This window comes from Martes martes (assembly GCF_963455335.1).
Source record: "Martes martes genome assembly, chromosome: 15".
Classification (NCBI taxonomy): domain Eukaryota; kingdom Metazoa; phylum Chordata; class Mammalia; order Carnivora; family Mustelidae; genus Martes; species Martes martes.
This window is the reverse complement of record NC_137903.1, coordinates 67,206,272-67,221,804: the sequence shown is the minus strand read 5'-3', so window position 1 is coordinate 67,221,804 and position 15,533 is coordinate 67,206,272. Positions and strand designations below refer to the sequence as shown.

At 46.1% G+C, this 15,533-nt stretch overlaps 2 protein-coding genes across 6 annotated transcripts in view; one reads left to right on the top strand and one right to left on the bottom strand.

Moving 5' to 3' along the window:
* FIRRM (FIGNL1 interacting regulator of recombination and mitosis) overlaps nucleotides 1-3,696 on the top strand; it is a gene marked incomplete at both ends in the record, with an annotated part of 50,788 nt that extends 47,092 nt beyond the window's left edge. Inside the window, 4 exons of one of the 2 annotated variants that reach the window (XR_013967990.1) lie at nucleotides 237-356; nucleotides 1,510-1,742; nucleotides 2,179-2,376; nucleotides 2,939-3,696. Coding sequence is in view for 1 of the 2 variants with exons in the window: in XM_080824101.1 (XP_080680227.1) it covers nucleotides 237-356; nucleotides 1,510-1,710 (321 nt within the window). Of the gene's footprint in view, nucleotides 1-236; nucleotides 357-1,509; nucleotides 1,743-2,178 lie in introns of both variants that reach the window. The other variant, XM_080824101.1, reaches the window with a different exon arrangement.
* The window catches only part of SCYL3 (SCY1 like pseudokinase 3), a 42,806-nt gene continuing 29,118 nt past the window's right edge, over nucleotides 1,846-15,533 (bottom strand). For 3 of the 4 annotated variants that reach the window (XM_080824098.1, XM_080824099.1, XM_080824097.1), the window contains 3 exons: nucleotides 7,581-7,752; nucleotides 2,919-3,616; nucleotides 1,846-2,498 (listed from right to left, as the gene is read on the bottom strand). In XM_080824098.1, coding sequence (XP_080680224.1) covers nucleotides 2,439-2,498; nucleotides 2,919-3,616; nucleotides 7,581-7,752 — 930 coding nt within the window. In that variant the 3' untranslated portion in view covers nucleotides 1,846-2,438. Of the gene's footprint in view, nucleotides 2,499-2,918; nucleotides 3,617-4,769; nucleotides 4,929-7,580; nucleotides 7,753-15,533 lie in introns of all 4 variants that reach the window. The other variant, XM_080824100.1, reaches the window with a different exon arrangement.

The following is a 15,533-nucleotide window of genomic DNA, read 5'->3' as shown; positions in this document are numbered from 1 at the left end:
CTTTTTGGTTGGGGGCAGGGAGGGTAAAGGGAGAGAGAGAATCTTAAGCGGAGTACATGTGCCTAGCATGGAGCCTGAAGCGGGGCTCGACCTCATGATCTTGAGGTCTGACCCGAGCCGAAATCAAGAGTCGGATGCTTACTGAGCCACCGAGGAGCCCCCAACCTTCTCATTCTCTGAATATTACATTTGCTTGGTGTTTCCTTGTTTACTTGATTTGTCGTGATCCGTGGCAGACCGGGTTTGTAGACGAAACTGCAGTTGCCAGAGTGGAACGTGTGAAACAGGAAAAAGGCATTTTCCGGGAACACTTTGCTAAAGTTGCTGTAGAAGCTGCAAAGTGGTCGTCTCTACAGGTATGGACTGCATTTCAGATAGGAGAAATTCTCCCCTTTTACTTTTACCCTTCTGGTAAAAGTAAGAAAAGAAAAACTAGTATGGCTTCTGGCCTCATATTGACTGTCACAATATAATCAAATTGATCTACACATGTGAAAGTCTCCTGTTTTACAGTAGCTGCTCTTCTAAAAAATCCTAGTTCTTCCTGAAAGGTTATCAACACAGGGAACAGAGGTGGGACTACAAAAATACAACAGATTTTCTCTTTCAATATGACTTTCAACTGTTTATAGTAACCTTTGGGAAAGTTATGTATCTGGATCAGTGAACCTATAAATGTAGTTTCTGAACCACTGAAGAAAACCAGTGAACTCACCTTCCAAAATGTTTCAGTTGGTCCCTTGCTTCATTCATCAGATCGGCCTAAATAACTTCTGGCAGTATCTAGAAATCACGTCCACCTATTAAACGGCAGAAATCTGATACGACTAAGGATATTCAAAATACTGTTTTGAGCACTCACACTGTGTTTAGAATAGCAATTTGAGAGAGGAACTATGTTCTCGTGAGGTGTAGTTACAATTGTTATGTAAAGAAGGTATGTCTATGTGAATAACTTGTTTTCAAGACATATTTAACTTTCTAGATTTCAGGCCTAAAAATTACATAGCTTTGCTCTAAATAAACCTTCAGGAATTTATGCCCTTCCTTAGTTAGACTGTGATTACAGAAGACATCTGGTCCTGATCCCCACCCAGGGGCAGCGATGTTAGAAAGCCCGACGGCTTCCTGAACTGGGTTGAAAAGCATCTGAAGGGCCACAGCGCACAGCGTTAGAAAGTGAACCAGAACCGTTTAGAAAGCCCCTACCTAGCGCTTTTTTGGTCAGGACAAGCTCTTTCCAAAGGACACTCTCTGGAAATTACCCAGCCAAGGCAGCATTCCTAGTTTCCTTGAGCCCTAATGGTGGTAGCGCCCTGCATTACTGTGACAAGCCAGAAACGCCTTCATCGGTTTTTCTAGGTGATACGGGGATGGTGGTTCCCTCCTGCCCTTGTGAGCCAATGATGAAATAGAATGTATGTTTTTGAAGTCCCAAAAGAAAGTTCTTGACCATCTTGGGAATGGGTATCATGGCATTACTTACCCCATGTTGTTCTCGTTTGCCAGCCTGATGCAAAGAGAGCCCGGCGGGAGTTCCCCTTGGAGGAGGAGTACAGGTCAGCGCTGCAGGCAGCATCAGGGGCCTTGGAGGCAGTCGAGTCCTTACTCCAGAAGGCTCCGGCTCCAGACTGGCTGCCACCGAAGATGGAGATGCTCCAGGAAAGGGTTGCTGAGCTGAGGCGACGCGCACTCGAGGCTGGCTCTTGAACGGACCGGACCTTGTCACCACACACAGCTGGGTACGATTTTCACCATCCTACACTGTACTCTGTAGGTGAATATACTGACGTAACGATGCCTGCGTTTTCGAACACACATAAAACAACTTTTGTAAAGCTGAATCTAGTGAAAATAGTCTTTATTGGACATTTAGAGAACAGGTAGTGGGGGGAGATTTCTCAGGAAGAACTTTGGTACAGTGTAATCCGTGTGGCCCAGTCGGGGACCGCCCGGGTACCCGCAGGGCCACGGACACTGCAGCTGTAGACAAATAAATAAGCTGCCTAAGAAAACCTCAGTAATTTCAGATCATTTATATACTTTACAGCTAAAACTTTTTCAGTAAGTTGTATTTCATAATAAAGCTTACTCTTCTGACAAAGAAATGGCACAAAATTAAGCTAATCAGCTGGAATTTTTGTGTTTATTTTCTTCTGGAATCGTCCTGGAAACAAGCGGTAACTTCAGCCTTTCGCAGCTTCCTGCTCTTCACAGAAACTGGCCTCAGACGCGCCCGGGCTCCTCCTCCACGAAGCCAGCGCCGGGCCTCTCCGCAGGGCGCCAGCCAGCGCTCGGGGGGGCTCGAGCTTCAGTCGGCACAGACGGCAAAAACGGAGGCTTTTGGGTTTTCTTGTCTGCAGAGCCCACTTTGAGGTATTAGTTTGATTTTTTTGTTTTTTTTAAGGAAATCCTTTTCCCTAAAGTTACACCCGTTGTCACCAGTTATCATCTTCCCAGTTCAGCTCCCCTTCGTCTCCCCAGCCTTCAGACGCTCCCTGCAGCAAGATAAAGCAAAGCCAGGGCAGGCTGCTGAGACCGGTCGTTTCTGAACGGAAAGGGGCCTAACCCTCCGGCACTAGGCAAAGGAACTTCCCGCAGCGGGACGCTGAGGGGGAGGATCACTTTGGTTCCAGATTAGGAAACCAGAGCACTGGAAACTCACTTCCCGGGGACCGTATAAGTACAGTCTGGTGACACCCATTCTTGGTTTAACCTCCTTTTAAATTAAAAGGTTGTAATAGTAACCAGTGGCCGCCTAGCCAGTCTAAGCACTGCAGTTCTTTCTGGGGAGGGAAAGACACCGTTTAGAGAAGCGACCGCAGTCACTGCGGGTCGCGCCCCCCACTGCAAGCGACCGGGCGCTGGCACGCGCAAGGGCACCCCTGGAACTAGCGGCACGACTTACTAAGCCTCACCTCAGTCATCTCTGCTGCAGCAAATTTTGAAGAGAACTGCGTCACTGGTGAGACGTCATCCTTGTCAGAAACCATCATTTCTGTCCTCAGTTCAGGCAAAAGAAGAAGAGCAGCTGAAGGCTTAATTTCTGGAATCATATCGGCAAACCAGTCCAACTCTGGATCTGGAACTGGCTTCTTTTTTACCTGAATGGTGAACTCCTCTCCTAAACCAAGTTCTGATGAAGCCGTAAGGCGCCTTTCTTGTGACGACACTTTTGGTGGCCTGGTTTGGTCTGGGTCATCCCCCCCGCTTTGTGCAAGACTGGTCTTTTGCGGTAGACTCGGTTTCCAAGGCTCGGACTCTTCAGTGAGTGAAAGCAAAGTAGGAAGAGCCTCCTGGTCCCTTGAGGTACCTGGGGGGACAGCTGGGCCCCCACCTCCCGCACTTGGCCCAGCATCCAAGCTGCCGGGCTCCAGGTCGTCCCATGCCTCCTCTGCACGCGCATTAGCGAGTGGGGATGTGGAGGCATGGTAGGATTCTGTGGGACAAACCCGGATGCTGACAGCTTTGTTTTCAAGCTCCTCGGGCTCACTCCAGTCAGGCCACTCCTCAGACTTTTTAGAACTTGATGGGAAGTTCTCACGATCTCCTGAGGTATTTTTCACATCTGAGAGTCCATTCATGGGAAATTTAATGGGCTGAGGAAACTGATCACCTGTGGGGACACGTACAAAACTTACTCTCATAAAGTGTTAATAAGAGCTAGCAGTATATTTAGGAAAAGGTTGACACGTTAAAAAAAAAAAAAAAAAGCATGGCTAATTTCTTAGAAATAGACTCAGGTTACTAGATTCTACTTACAAAAGAGATCCCAGCAGAACAGAGCAAGAATGTGATATATATTATTCAAATACTTAAACTAAACTAACTGGAACATATAATCATTCACTAAATACCCAAACAGACTGTTTGTTGGCACAGTCGTCTATAGACAAATATAGAAATGTTTGAAGCCAGGCAGTGTCAACCCCAAGAAGCGTTGTGTGGTCAAGTAAGTTTGTCTTAACCCAGAATACTCTCATTTTACTTTTTGTTTATTTATTTTGAGAGTAAGAATCCTGAGCAGGCTCTATGCTCAGCACAGAGCCCAATGCAGGGCTTGATCTCATGACCTGAGATGAAATCAAGATTAAGATGCTTAACAGACTGAGCCACCCAGGCGCCCCAACATACCCTCTATCTTAAACAGATTTCCTTAAATGCAGTCAAGGCCTTTTTTTTTAAAAAATTAAAGATTTTATTTATTTATTTGAGAGAGAGAGAGAGCATGAGAGCTGAGAAGGTCAAAGGGAGAAGCGGACTCCCCATGGAGCTGGGAGCCGATGCGGGACTCGATCCTGGAACTCCGGGATCATGATCTGAGCCGAAGGCAGTTGCTTAACCAACTGAGCCACCCAGGCGCCCAAGGCCCTGGCATCTTATGCAATGTGTCCAGACTCTGCTACTAACATTTCCCCACACTTACTTAAGCACACAGCTCCTTTTCATGGCATACCTCCTGCCATCTAACAGAGAACCATCATCCTCTGATACAACTGGAAAACGCTGCACTAAAGCATCAGAAGTACCAAAGTAATGTCTGCCAGCTCTCCTCACCAGTTACGAAGAAACGGGAGGTATGTGCCCTGCAGTCCAGGAAACACAGAGGAGACCCCAGCTGACTACAGACTTGTAAGTGATGACAGAAATCAGCCTCAGTATTCCCAAAGTGCCCTTAATTAAAACTTTAGATGAATGTTTTCCTGAGTACCAAGTTTTAAGTTTTAATTCTAAACAGTGGAAAAGCTATATAAATGCAATATTTCTACCTGTATGTAAAAGAGTATTGTAGCAAGCTCGCTGTATGTGCTTCTTGCTGATGGGCATGTTGCCAGAAGAGAAACATTTAGGGAATATGCCAGAGGAGGGGTTCTCCGAGACTGGTGCCATCTGACTCTGCTGGCTACAGACGACGTGCGGGGGAGAATCTGAAGATAAATAAAAACTCCCCAAAATAAAAGGGATAGTAAATTGCTTCTTGTTCTCTCAGGGTAGGTGAGCAACAATTAAGGGAAATGGGTCCATTTAACACAGATTAAAAAAATAGGTTGTAGGGAGAGAGCATCTTCCAGTATCGGGAGAAACACACCTGTTACACAGTGGTCTGCCTGTCCTCGACATGTTTCAGGGCAGGCTGAGTATCTATGTGATGTTAAGGGACGCGAAAGGATTTAAGCATTAGGTGAGGAGTTTTACAAAACTTAACGGCCTTTGAACATTTTGGCAATTTAAAATCATAATTGATTCTACTTTTAAAAATAAAAAGTCTAAGAGTACAGCACACCAATGTGAATGTACTTAATGCCAAAAACCGTACAGTTAAAAATGGTTAAAATGGATTTAAAAATCAACCATAATTAACATCCTAAAATAATCACTTTACTACTTTGGTGTTTACTTTTCTAATCTTAAAAAAAGGTCCACATGTATCTGTAAACATAAATGTGTTTTAACTTGACATGATGTTGTAAACCTTTTTTGGTCTTAGGTTTGAATTTAAAATATGTGGTGGGAAATTTTAAAATACATTTTCTGTATATTGTAGAATCTGCACATCCACACGCAAACAGGCATTTTATGCGTTACGTATGATTAAAATGTAATAAAATGGGAAAAAATGGTTAAAATGGTAAATTTTATGTCACCGTAAACATTTAATCCCAGGTAGGGTGGGGCGGGACTGTTTTAAAAAAAAAAATGTTGTCTTTAACAGTTTACCAGAAGGTTCATAATCAACAGTGGGCACTGGTCAAAAGAATTAACAGCAAAATTTTTAGCTTAATACTTCCTCTGCCCGGGGTACATCGTCACAGGGAGGCCTTGCCTGGCCTCCAGGGCGTGGCTGCTGTAAGCCCTGCACCCTTTTGCTTGCTCCTGCCACCATCCTCCCTGCTGACAGCCTATCGGTGGTTCCAACCCAGTGTCCCCTTCTGCAACGCTCTTCCACGCAGACGGACTTCCCTGAGGTACCCTTTTCATAAACCTCAGTATTACCCATATTAAGTCTGACCAGACAGGTAAAGTGCAGAAGAACAGAAGGAAAGAAAAGTCCAAGGATCCCCTCCAATATACATGTCCCCTCCCCAGCATTTTCCCAAGTCCCTGCAAGAAGGGCCACTCTTAGCTGGGCACTGGGGATGCAGGCTGCCGCCACCGCTCAACCGCCGTCTAGGAGAAAGAGCTTTAACCCAACTGAGAAGTCAGTGGGATTAGACCTTGATCTGTCATGTTAAGTCTTCCGGAAAGTTTAGTAAAAATCAATGTTACTCCTGCTTTGGTGCCCTTTTGGTTTCTTATGGAGATTACGGGCCAACAGTATAGAAAATGTCCAGAACTAGCAAACAGCAGTAAATACAACAGGTAGGAGGAGTGGGGACTCCTGCCAACTCGGCATGCAAAGCCGCCCTCCGAGAGGGACTCCCCAGTCTTATCTCAACACTGCACACACCACCGTCCCCATACTGCTCTGCTATGAAAGGTAAATACATCTCCCACCTGCTATTTGGTGACACACAGACTCCACTCACTCAAGGTGTATGAATACATCCCGCTTGGAGAGGAGGGAGCAGCCGCTTCACCCTCTTCAAGCTCCTGACACTGACTTCATCAGCACCAAGAAGAGTTGGACCCATCAAAACTGTAGGAGGCCAGTGTTGCTTTCCAGATTCTCCTGGCATCGAAATTCAGGAAAATTCTGACAGTTCTTTTCTACTGTGACAGTTTCTGTGCACTATCGAATTCACTATCCATGAGAACTGACTGAGATCTGTGTTTCCTAACAAGGTCACCGTCCTAGTCAGGGTTAAACCAAGGAGCAAAGAAGCAATGACGCCGATACAAAATTCTTACTCTTGACTTTTATAGCCTACAAAGACCAGAAATTACTGCTCCGTCCCATATAACATCCAATGGGAACAAGCCAGAAATAAGGATTTCTTCAAGTATCTAAAAAGTCAACAGTGTTTTACCTAAAAGGGCATCAACATCAGAAGAACTTAAACATCTAGTGTTACAAGCTGCTACAACCTTTTTAGCCAGTGACAGTATCTATTAAAATTTTAAATATATACTCTTTGACCCAAGAGCTCTACTTCTGGGACTTTATCCTCTAGCGATAAAAGCCAGACTACATGAAGATACAGGACATAGAAGACATCAATTGCAGCAATTAATAATCCAGAAATGAAAGCAATATCAACAGGGAAGTCACGGAATGAATTATATTCAATGAAATATTAGACAGGTGTCAAAAAGGTGCCATTTCTATGTACTGACCTGGAGACCAGTCCCTGATAAGCTACTACACAAAAAAGTTATGTTGTAAAATTGCGTATCCTCATTGTTTTGTTAAAAAATCCTATATATGGGCATGTGTATATTAACATACATCTGTGTTCATGTGCTTAACAGAAGGGAAGAAAAGATTCCCACTAAACTATTAAAACTGGTTACCTTACACACCCAGAAGGAATTGGGTTTCTTTACCATTCTCTGTGACAACCCACCTGCATTATTTGTATAATGTTAAAAATCTAATTAAACATTTAAAATACAAAGCTATACTTTTTAATCATTCTTACCTTCCGGGGAAAGGTTGACCGTTTTAGTAAAACTTGGGGCAGTGCGTTTGAAGATCTTGGTTCTTTCTCCTCCCACAACCACCTCTGGTCCAAGCAGAGACACCAGCACTGCCAGGCTGTGAAGAGTAATGGCCACAATGGAATCGCTGGTATCACGCAAGCCCAGTAACACCTAGGAGCAAATCAGGTAGTAAGTGTACACAGACACGTTGCCAGTCTTTCTCCCCATAAACGAGCAGCTGGGCTGCAGTCAGACTAGCTCAGATGTCTTTGTTTCTTACATCGGTGTCCGAGGTCAGTGACTCTCAAACTGTCTGTGGTCAAGAACCAGTATTTTCCCCTCCTAATCAATCACAGACTGATACATGGTTAAAAATACAACAACAAAAATAAATACATTGGAAATAACAAAATTACTGTTAAGCTACTATAAAAGGTTCTAGACTTGTCCAGGATGCGGGTCAGCTCCTGCCCCAGGACCAAAGGCAACTGGGCACTGGAGATCTCGGCTCTTAAGCCAGCAGCACTGAGTATTCCGAGGAGACCGCCCAGCAACGACTCATCGGGACTGACCCTGCTTCGTGTCAGGTCAGCTGAGAAAGGGTTCAGGGTAGTATGGCTGTCGAGAACTCTCCAAATTCTTGAAGAATCAAAATACTCCAATCAAAAGACAGTGACGAGAGCCTATACCTGTGGCAAACGGGCTGACTGCAGACATGCAGTCTGACCACTGGCCCTACGGACCAGTGAGCCCACAGCAGCTTCAGGCCTCTCAACAGCGCAGGGACCTAACACTGCCCAGTGTGTCCACAGCAGGCAAAGTGTGTCCCTGGAGCGGCCCGCGCTGAAGGCACCCGTGGCTCAGCCCGAACAGCAGGGTTCACGGAGCACACACACGAGGCGCCCCTGGAGTGCCTGCTACGGATGACCTGGCAGGGAAGGCACTGCAGGGCGCCGCAGGACCTCTCCCACACAAGGCCGCTACCTTCAAGATGTAGCTGACTTCCCCGATACATAGAAACAAACAGAGACAAAATGAAGAGCAAAGGATTACGCCCCAAATGAAACAACAAAACAACAACAAAAGAGCTAAGTGAAATGGAGATAAGCAAAATGTCTTATTCGAAGTAATTGTCATAAAGATACTCACTAGACTTGAGAAAAGAATGGATGAACTCAGAATTTCAACAGACGTAGAAAATAGAAAAAAGAATCCATCACAGATGAATAATCCAAAAACTGAAATAAAAAATACACTAGCGGAAATACCAGTCGATTAGCAGATGCGAAAGAACGGACCAGCGATCTGGAAGACACGGTAATGGAAAGCACCCAAACTGAAAAGCATAAAGAAAAAAAAAAAATGAGAGTAGGTTAAAGGAATTGAGTGACATCATCAAGCACAGTAACACTGGCATTAAGGGAATCCCAGGAGGGGAGCAAAGGAAGCAGAAAACATATGTTAAGAAATAATAGATGAAGACATCCCTAATCTGGGGAAGGAAACAGATACCCTGATCCAAGAAGCAAACAAGACCCTTAACAAGATAAACCTAAGAAGGTCCATGCCAAGACACATTATAATTAAAGTGACAAAAAGTAATGATCAAGAGAGAATTTTAAAAGCAGCAAAAAGCAAACAGTCAAGTAAAATCCTATAAGGCTATGAGCTGATTTTTCAGCAGAAACTCTGCAGGCCAGGGAGAATGGTGTGACATTCCAAATACTGAAAGGAAAACCCTGCAACCAAGAATAATCAACCCAGCAAGGTTATCTTCCAGAACAGGAGAGAGAGAAAGAGAGAGAGTTTCCCAGACAAAAGTTAAAAGGAGTTCATTACTACTAAACTGGCCTTCCAAGAAACATTAAAAGGAATTATCTGAGGGGTGCCTGGGTGGCTCAGTTGGTCGGGAGTCTGGCTTTGGCTTGGGTCGTGATCTCTGGGTCCTGCGATCCAGCTCCACATCGGGCTCCCTGCTCAGTGGGGAGTCTGCTTCTCTCTCTCCCTCTCCCTCTATATGCCCTCTCTTGCTCTCACTCTCAAATAAATAAATAAAATCTTAAAAAAAAAAAAGGAATTATTTGAGTGGAAATAAAAGGACATAATCCACAGTAAGAAAATAATGAAAAAATTTTGTAGGTAAAAGCAAACGTAGTAAAGGCAGTAGACTAATCACTTTTAGAACCAATGTAGAAGTTAAAACACAAAAGTAAAATCAATTATGATCTACAAAAATCAGCCAAGGAACACATAAAAAAAGATGTAAAATATGACCTTGTACACATAAAAGGGAAGTAAAAATTAAGTTCAAACATGTTCTAAAGAAAGTACTGAAGTGACCATCAACTTAATAGATACTGCTGTACACTAAGATTTTATACCTGAGCCAGTGGTAACCACAAATCAAACATTTGTAACAGCGACAGAAAAAGTAAGAGAAAGGAGTCCAAGCACAATGCTAGAAAACAAACCTCAAGAGAAGAGACCAAGAAAAGAAAGGAATGGAGAAGAACTAGAAAAACAACAAGAAAACAATTTTAAAATGGCAGTGAGTACACATCTATCAACATACTTTAGATATGAACAGACTAAATGCTCTCATCAAAAGGCCCAGGGTGACTAAATAGGTAAGAAACAAGACCCCTCAATGTGCCGCCTACAAGACACTCACTCAGACCTAGAGACACATACAAACTGAAAGGGAGGGACTGAAAAAGATATTCCATGGAAATGGAAGTGAAGAAAAGCCAAGGTAGCAAGTTTATATCATATAAAATTGACTTTAAAACCAAGACTGCAGCAGGTCACAAAGAGGGGGACAATATAATGATAAAGGGATCAATCCAACAAGAGGATATAAGATTTATAAATATCTATACACCCACCATACAAGCAGCTACATACACAGAGCAAGTATTAACAGACAGACAGAAACTGAGAGTGACAGTAACTGTAGATGACTTCAACATCCCACCTACCCAGACGTAAAATCAACAAGGGAATAGTGGCTTTAAATGACACATTAGACCAGAGGGCCCTAACAGATATATACAGAACAGTCCATCCAAAAACAGCAAAATACACATTCTTTTCAGGTGCACATGGGATATCTTCCAGGACAGATCACATGTTAGGCTGCAAAACAAGTCTCAATAAATTTAGGAGACAGAAACCGTATCAAGCACCTTTACCAATCATAGTGGTATAAAACTAGAAATCAATTACAAGAAGAAAACCAGGAAATTCACAAATACACAGAGTTTAAACATGCTGCTGAACAACCCAGGGGTCAAAAAAGAAATCAAAGGAGAAAACAAAAAACTTTTTGAGATAAATGAAAATGGAAAACAACATGCCAAAATATATGCAATGCAGCCAAAGCAGTTTTAGGAGGAGAATTTACTGTGATAAATGCCTACCTCATGAAACAAACAAAATCTCAAACATTAACTTTATACCTCAAAGAACTAGAAAAAAAATAAGTGAAAAAATAAATGAAATAAAAATGATAAAGAAAACAGAAAAAATTCAGAACTAAGAGCTGGTTCTTTGAAAAGAAAAACAAAATTGACAAACCTCAGCTGAACGCATCAAGGAAAAAGGACACAAATAAAACCAGAAATGGAAGAGATGTTACCACTGATACCACAGAAATACAAAGGATCGTAAGAGACTACTTGTGAATGATGAGATGCCAACAAATTAGGTAAACTAGAAGAAATGGATAAATTGCTAGAAATACACAACCTACTAAGACTGAATCATAAAGGCACAGAAAATCTGAACAGGCTGATTTCTGGTAAGGAGACCACATCACGCAAAAACTCGCAAAGAACCAAAGTTCAGGACCAGACGGTTTCACCAGTGAGCTACACCGAACCCTCAGAGAAGAAACAATACCAAACACGAAACTGAAGAGCTGTCCGCACACCGTGCTTCCTGCAGTGCTGTTTGTAAGAGCCAAGACAGGGAACAACCCGTGTCCATCAAGAGACAAATGGTAAGAAAGATGCGGTGTGTGCGAAGCCTACTCGGCCACGACAGAGGAGGAGATCACGCCCTTGGACACAACACGGATGGACCTAGAGGGGCTTGTGCTAAGCGAAGTGAGGCAGACTGAGAAAGCCTGCGACCAGCCGGACTTCACTCAGCAGGAGCCTGCTGCTCCCTCTCCCTCCTGCTCCCCCTGCTTGAACTCTCTGTCAAATACGTAAATAAAATCTTTAAAAATAAATGAAATAAGTGAAACCACACACACAAATGAATAAACAAAGAAAAGGCAGCAGCAGACCTGGAAATACGGAGAACAAACTGATGGTTGCCCGGGGGAGGGAGAACAAGGGCGAGGACAACGGAGGAAGGGGAGGGGGAGACAGGCTTCCGGTCACGGAGGACTAAGTCCCAGAAAGCCCGCGCCCGGCGCCGCCGGACAGTGACGCGGCCGCCGCGGGGTGCCGGGACCATGAGCCTCGCCTCACCCCTAGCGGACTGGCTTCCGCCACAAAGACAGGCAGAGACAAGGCCGTGAGCACGCGGAGAGGGACCGCTGGGGCCGCGCTGCTCGAGCGGACACTGGCGCAGCCACTGTGGACAAGCAGGGAGGTTCCTCAAAAAGCCAGGGGAAAAAAGAACAGAATTACCGTGAGAGCCACCAATTCCACTTCTGGGAATTATCCGAGGAAAGCACTAATTTACACGTAGCACACGCCCCTGCTCGCTGCAGCATCACTCACAGCACCGGAGCTGTGGTCACCAATGTCCATCAACGGACGGAGGAATAAGGCAAATGTGATTTTACACATGCGCGTGCGCACATGCGCGTGCACCCACCCACCCCCACACACGAACATCACTGAGCCGTGTAAGAGACGAACCCTTGCCATTTGCGACAACCTGGATCGACTCAGCGCATCGTGCTGAGTGAAGTGAGAGACCAACACCACATGGTCTCACTCACGCGTGGAATCGAAAAAACACCAGAGCGGGCGCCCGGCTGGCTCAGTCAGCGGAGCGTGCGCCTCCCGACCTCAGGGCTGTGGGTGCGATCGCTATGCTGGGCGTGGAGATTACTTAATAAAGATTGTATTTATACACCTGAGAGACAGCGAGCCGGAGAGGCAGGCAGAGGGAGAGGGAGAAGCAGGGGGCCCAACGCAGGGCTCAATCCCAGGACCCTGAGATCATGACCTGAGCGGAAGGCAGACGCTTAACCATCTGAGCCACCCAGGTGCCCCCCCCAAACTAAAATATCTTTAAAAATGAAAATAACAAAACAAGCTCATAGAGAGAACAGACTGGTGGTGCCAGAGATGGGAAAGAGGATGGTGAGGAGGGGCCAAAAGGTACAAATTTCCAGTTATAAAATAAGTCAGTCAGGGGTCCCTGGGTGACTCAGTCGGGCAAGCGTCTGGCTCTTGGTTTCGGCTCAGGTCACGATCTCACGGTCGTGAGATTCAGCCCCGGGTCAGGCTCCAGAGCTCAGTACAGGGTCTGTTAAAGTTTCTCTCTCCCTCTGCCCCTCCTTGCACTCCCTCTCTTTCCCTCAAGTAAATCTAAAAAAAACCAAAAAGGTCATGGGGATGTAACATACAGCATAGTGACTATCACTAATACTATTTTATTGCATAAAGTTGCTAAGAACATAAATCTTACAAGTTCTCATCAAAGGAAGAATTCAGTAAACTACGTATGGTTACAGACGAACAAGTCTCACTGTGGTGACTGCTTCACAATATATACAACTACTGAATCATGTGGTGCACCTCAAACTAACAGCTTATATGTTTATTATATCTCAATTAAAAACCCGTTTTACATGTTCACTCTCCGTATCTGTACGCACGTACTGCAGGACCAGAAGCACAGTTGAGAGACAGAGCGTACTCAGAACCCCTCGTCTACGTCCCTCGTGCTTATGTTCCCAGCCCCTGCCCCTCTTCCCAGCTTTACACACACACAGGACAGGACTTGGAAAACTTGTCTTTACATCTGATGCACAGAACACCTGCCCCAAACGGAGCCAGCTATGACCTCCGTCCGGCACTAACTGGAATGTGGAGAGACCGGTCAGCTCTGTGGCTTGCTAAAAGGAGGACAATAAACTGGGAAACTGCAGGGACAACCGTGCTGGCCATGTGTACATCGAACACCGAAAGCCCGTCTTCGGGAAGTCAAAGTGGGTCCGATAAACGGAGAAAGGAAAGAAGTGAAGACCGTCCGGCTGAGTCCCAGCGGCGCGTGGTCTCCACGTAAGGCAGTCTGACATCCTTCTAGCCAAGTCTCTTTTTGGCTTGAGCTCATTTGAGTGGGTTTCGGTTACTTGCAACCGGAAGAAACTACTAAGACAGTCATGTGCAGCCCTCGGGAGACACTCTGCTCTGAACCAGCAGAGTCATGTGTGCGGGTGGGGGGGGCGAGCAAAGCCACCCGCGCCAGCCAGATTCAGGCCCAGGGTAACCGGCCTCCCCAGGGGTGACAGCACAGCCTCCTGGGTGCCAGGAACCCTGGGTTCTGGTCCCAGCTCCTCTAGGAATTCTCATTATGACTCACCCATCATTTAATTTTCTGGTCTGGTTTCCTCACTTATTTAAGATCAAGATTTCCAACAAGACTCAGTAAGAGAACGTCAGGTCCAATGCTCACAAATCAGGCACTTTCTCAAAACAAAGCTGTACAAATAAGCTCCAGTGTGTTTCTTTTGCAAATGATTAGAATTCCAACCGCTATGGCAATTGTACCGCAACAATCCTCCCAGGCCACAAATCCGAGTCCTCCTCAAACCTCGCCTCCCATGAGCAGCCGAGTCCCGCCCGTCCACCGCCTCCGTGTCTTTCTCCCACAGCCACCGCCCCGCATCTGCCCCGGACTTTCTTCTTCCACCTGCCCCAGCCTTCCCCTCGCTGGAACAACAGCTTCCCACCCGACCTCCTTTTCTATACCCCACCTTCCACACTGCTACCAAAGTGAGCTTCCCGGCACATAAATATTGGCCAAGTGGGGCGCCTGGTGGCTCAGTCAGTCGAGCATGGGACTCTTGGTTTTGGCTCTGGTCGTGTTCCTGCAGCTGCGCGACCGAGCCCCGCGTCGTGCTCCGTGTGCTCAGTGCGGAGTCGGCTTCGGAGTCCTACCCCCTGTCCCACCCCACTTGCACCTGCGCGCTCTCAAACAATAGGATATATTTTTTCAAAAATTGGCCAAGTCATTCCCCTACAGAGGAGGCCTTCGCTGTCTGCACACACTGAGCACGGACTCAGTCTTTGAGCTCGGCTCAGTGCCAACTCTGAGACGTAGGAGAACTGCATTTCGGAGACAGAGTGCTCCGTCCCTCTTCGGCATTTTCAGACACGACGACACCAGGGTAGCGGCCACTGCTGCAGACGTAAACACAACCTGCGGCGTGGTGGCCGCCTGGCCCTAAAGCCAGCCCTCCCAACGTGGTTACCAGTAGCCATGTGCTGTGTCAGCCAGCACCTACCGAACCTGGGCTGACTCGCACAACCCACTGGAACCAGGAGAATGGAACAGAAGTGACACTGTCCATTCCTAACCTGTGCCTTGGGAGAGCTGCCCTGGTGCTTCCGGTAGCCCAGGGCAGCCACGTAGAAGTCCATGGACACTGTCAGAGATGTGGCGAAGGGGACACAGGCCCTGCCACATCCCGAGACTATGTGGAAAGAGAGGCCCTGCTAAGCCCAGCCTTTCAGCCATCCCTTCCGAGGTACCAGGGGACTGCTCGTCAGCTGACCTCGCGTGCGACAGAATCCCCAAACTGAGACCCGTCAGTCCAAAGAACTGTGAGGCCAAAATGGCTACTGATCTAAGGCACTAAGTTTTGGGGCGCCCCAGCAACAGATAACAAACACCTCTCTGTCCCACCTCCTAGCTCCTTGAAAGCAAAGTGTTACACACCCCTATGGCCCCAGGACCTAAGACCTGGCAAAAAAACAGGCCTT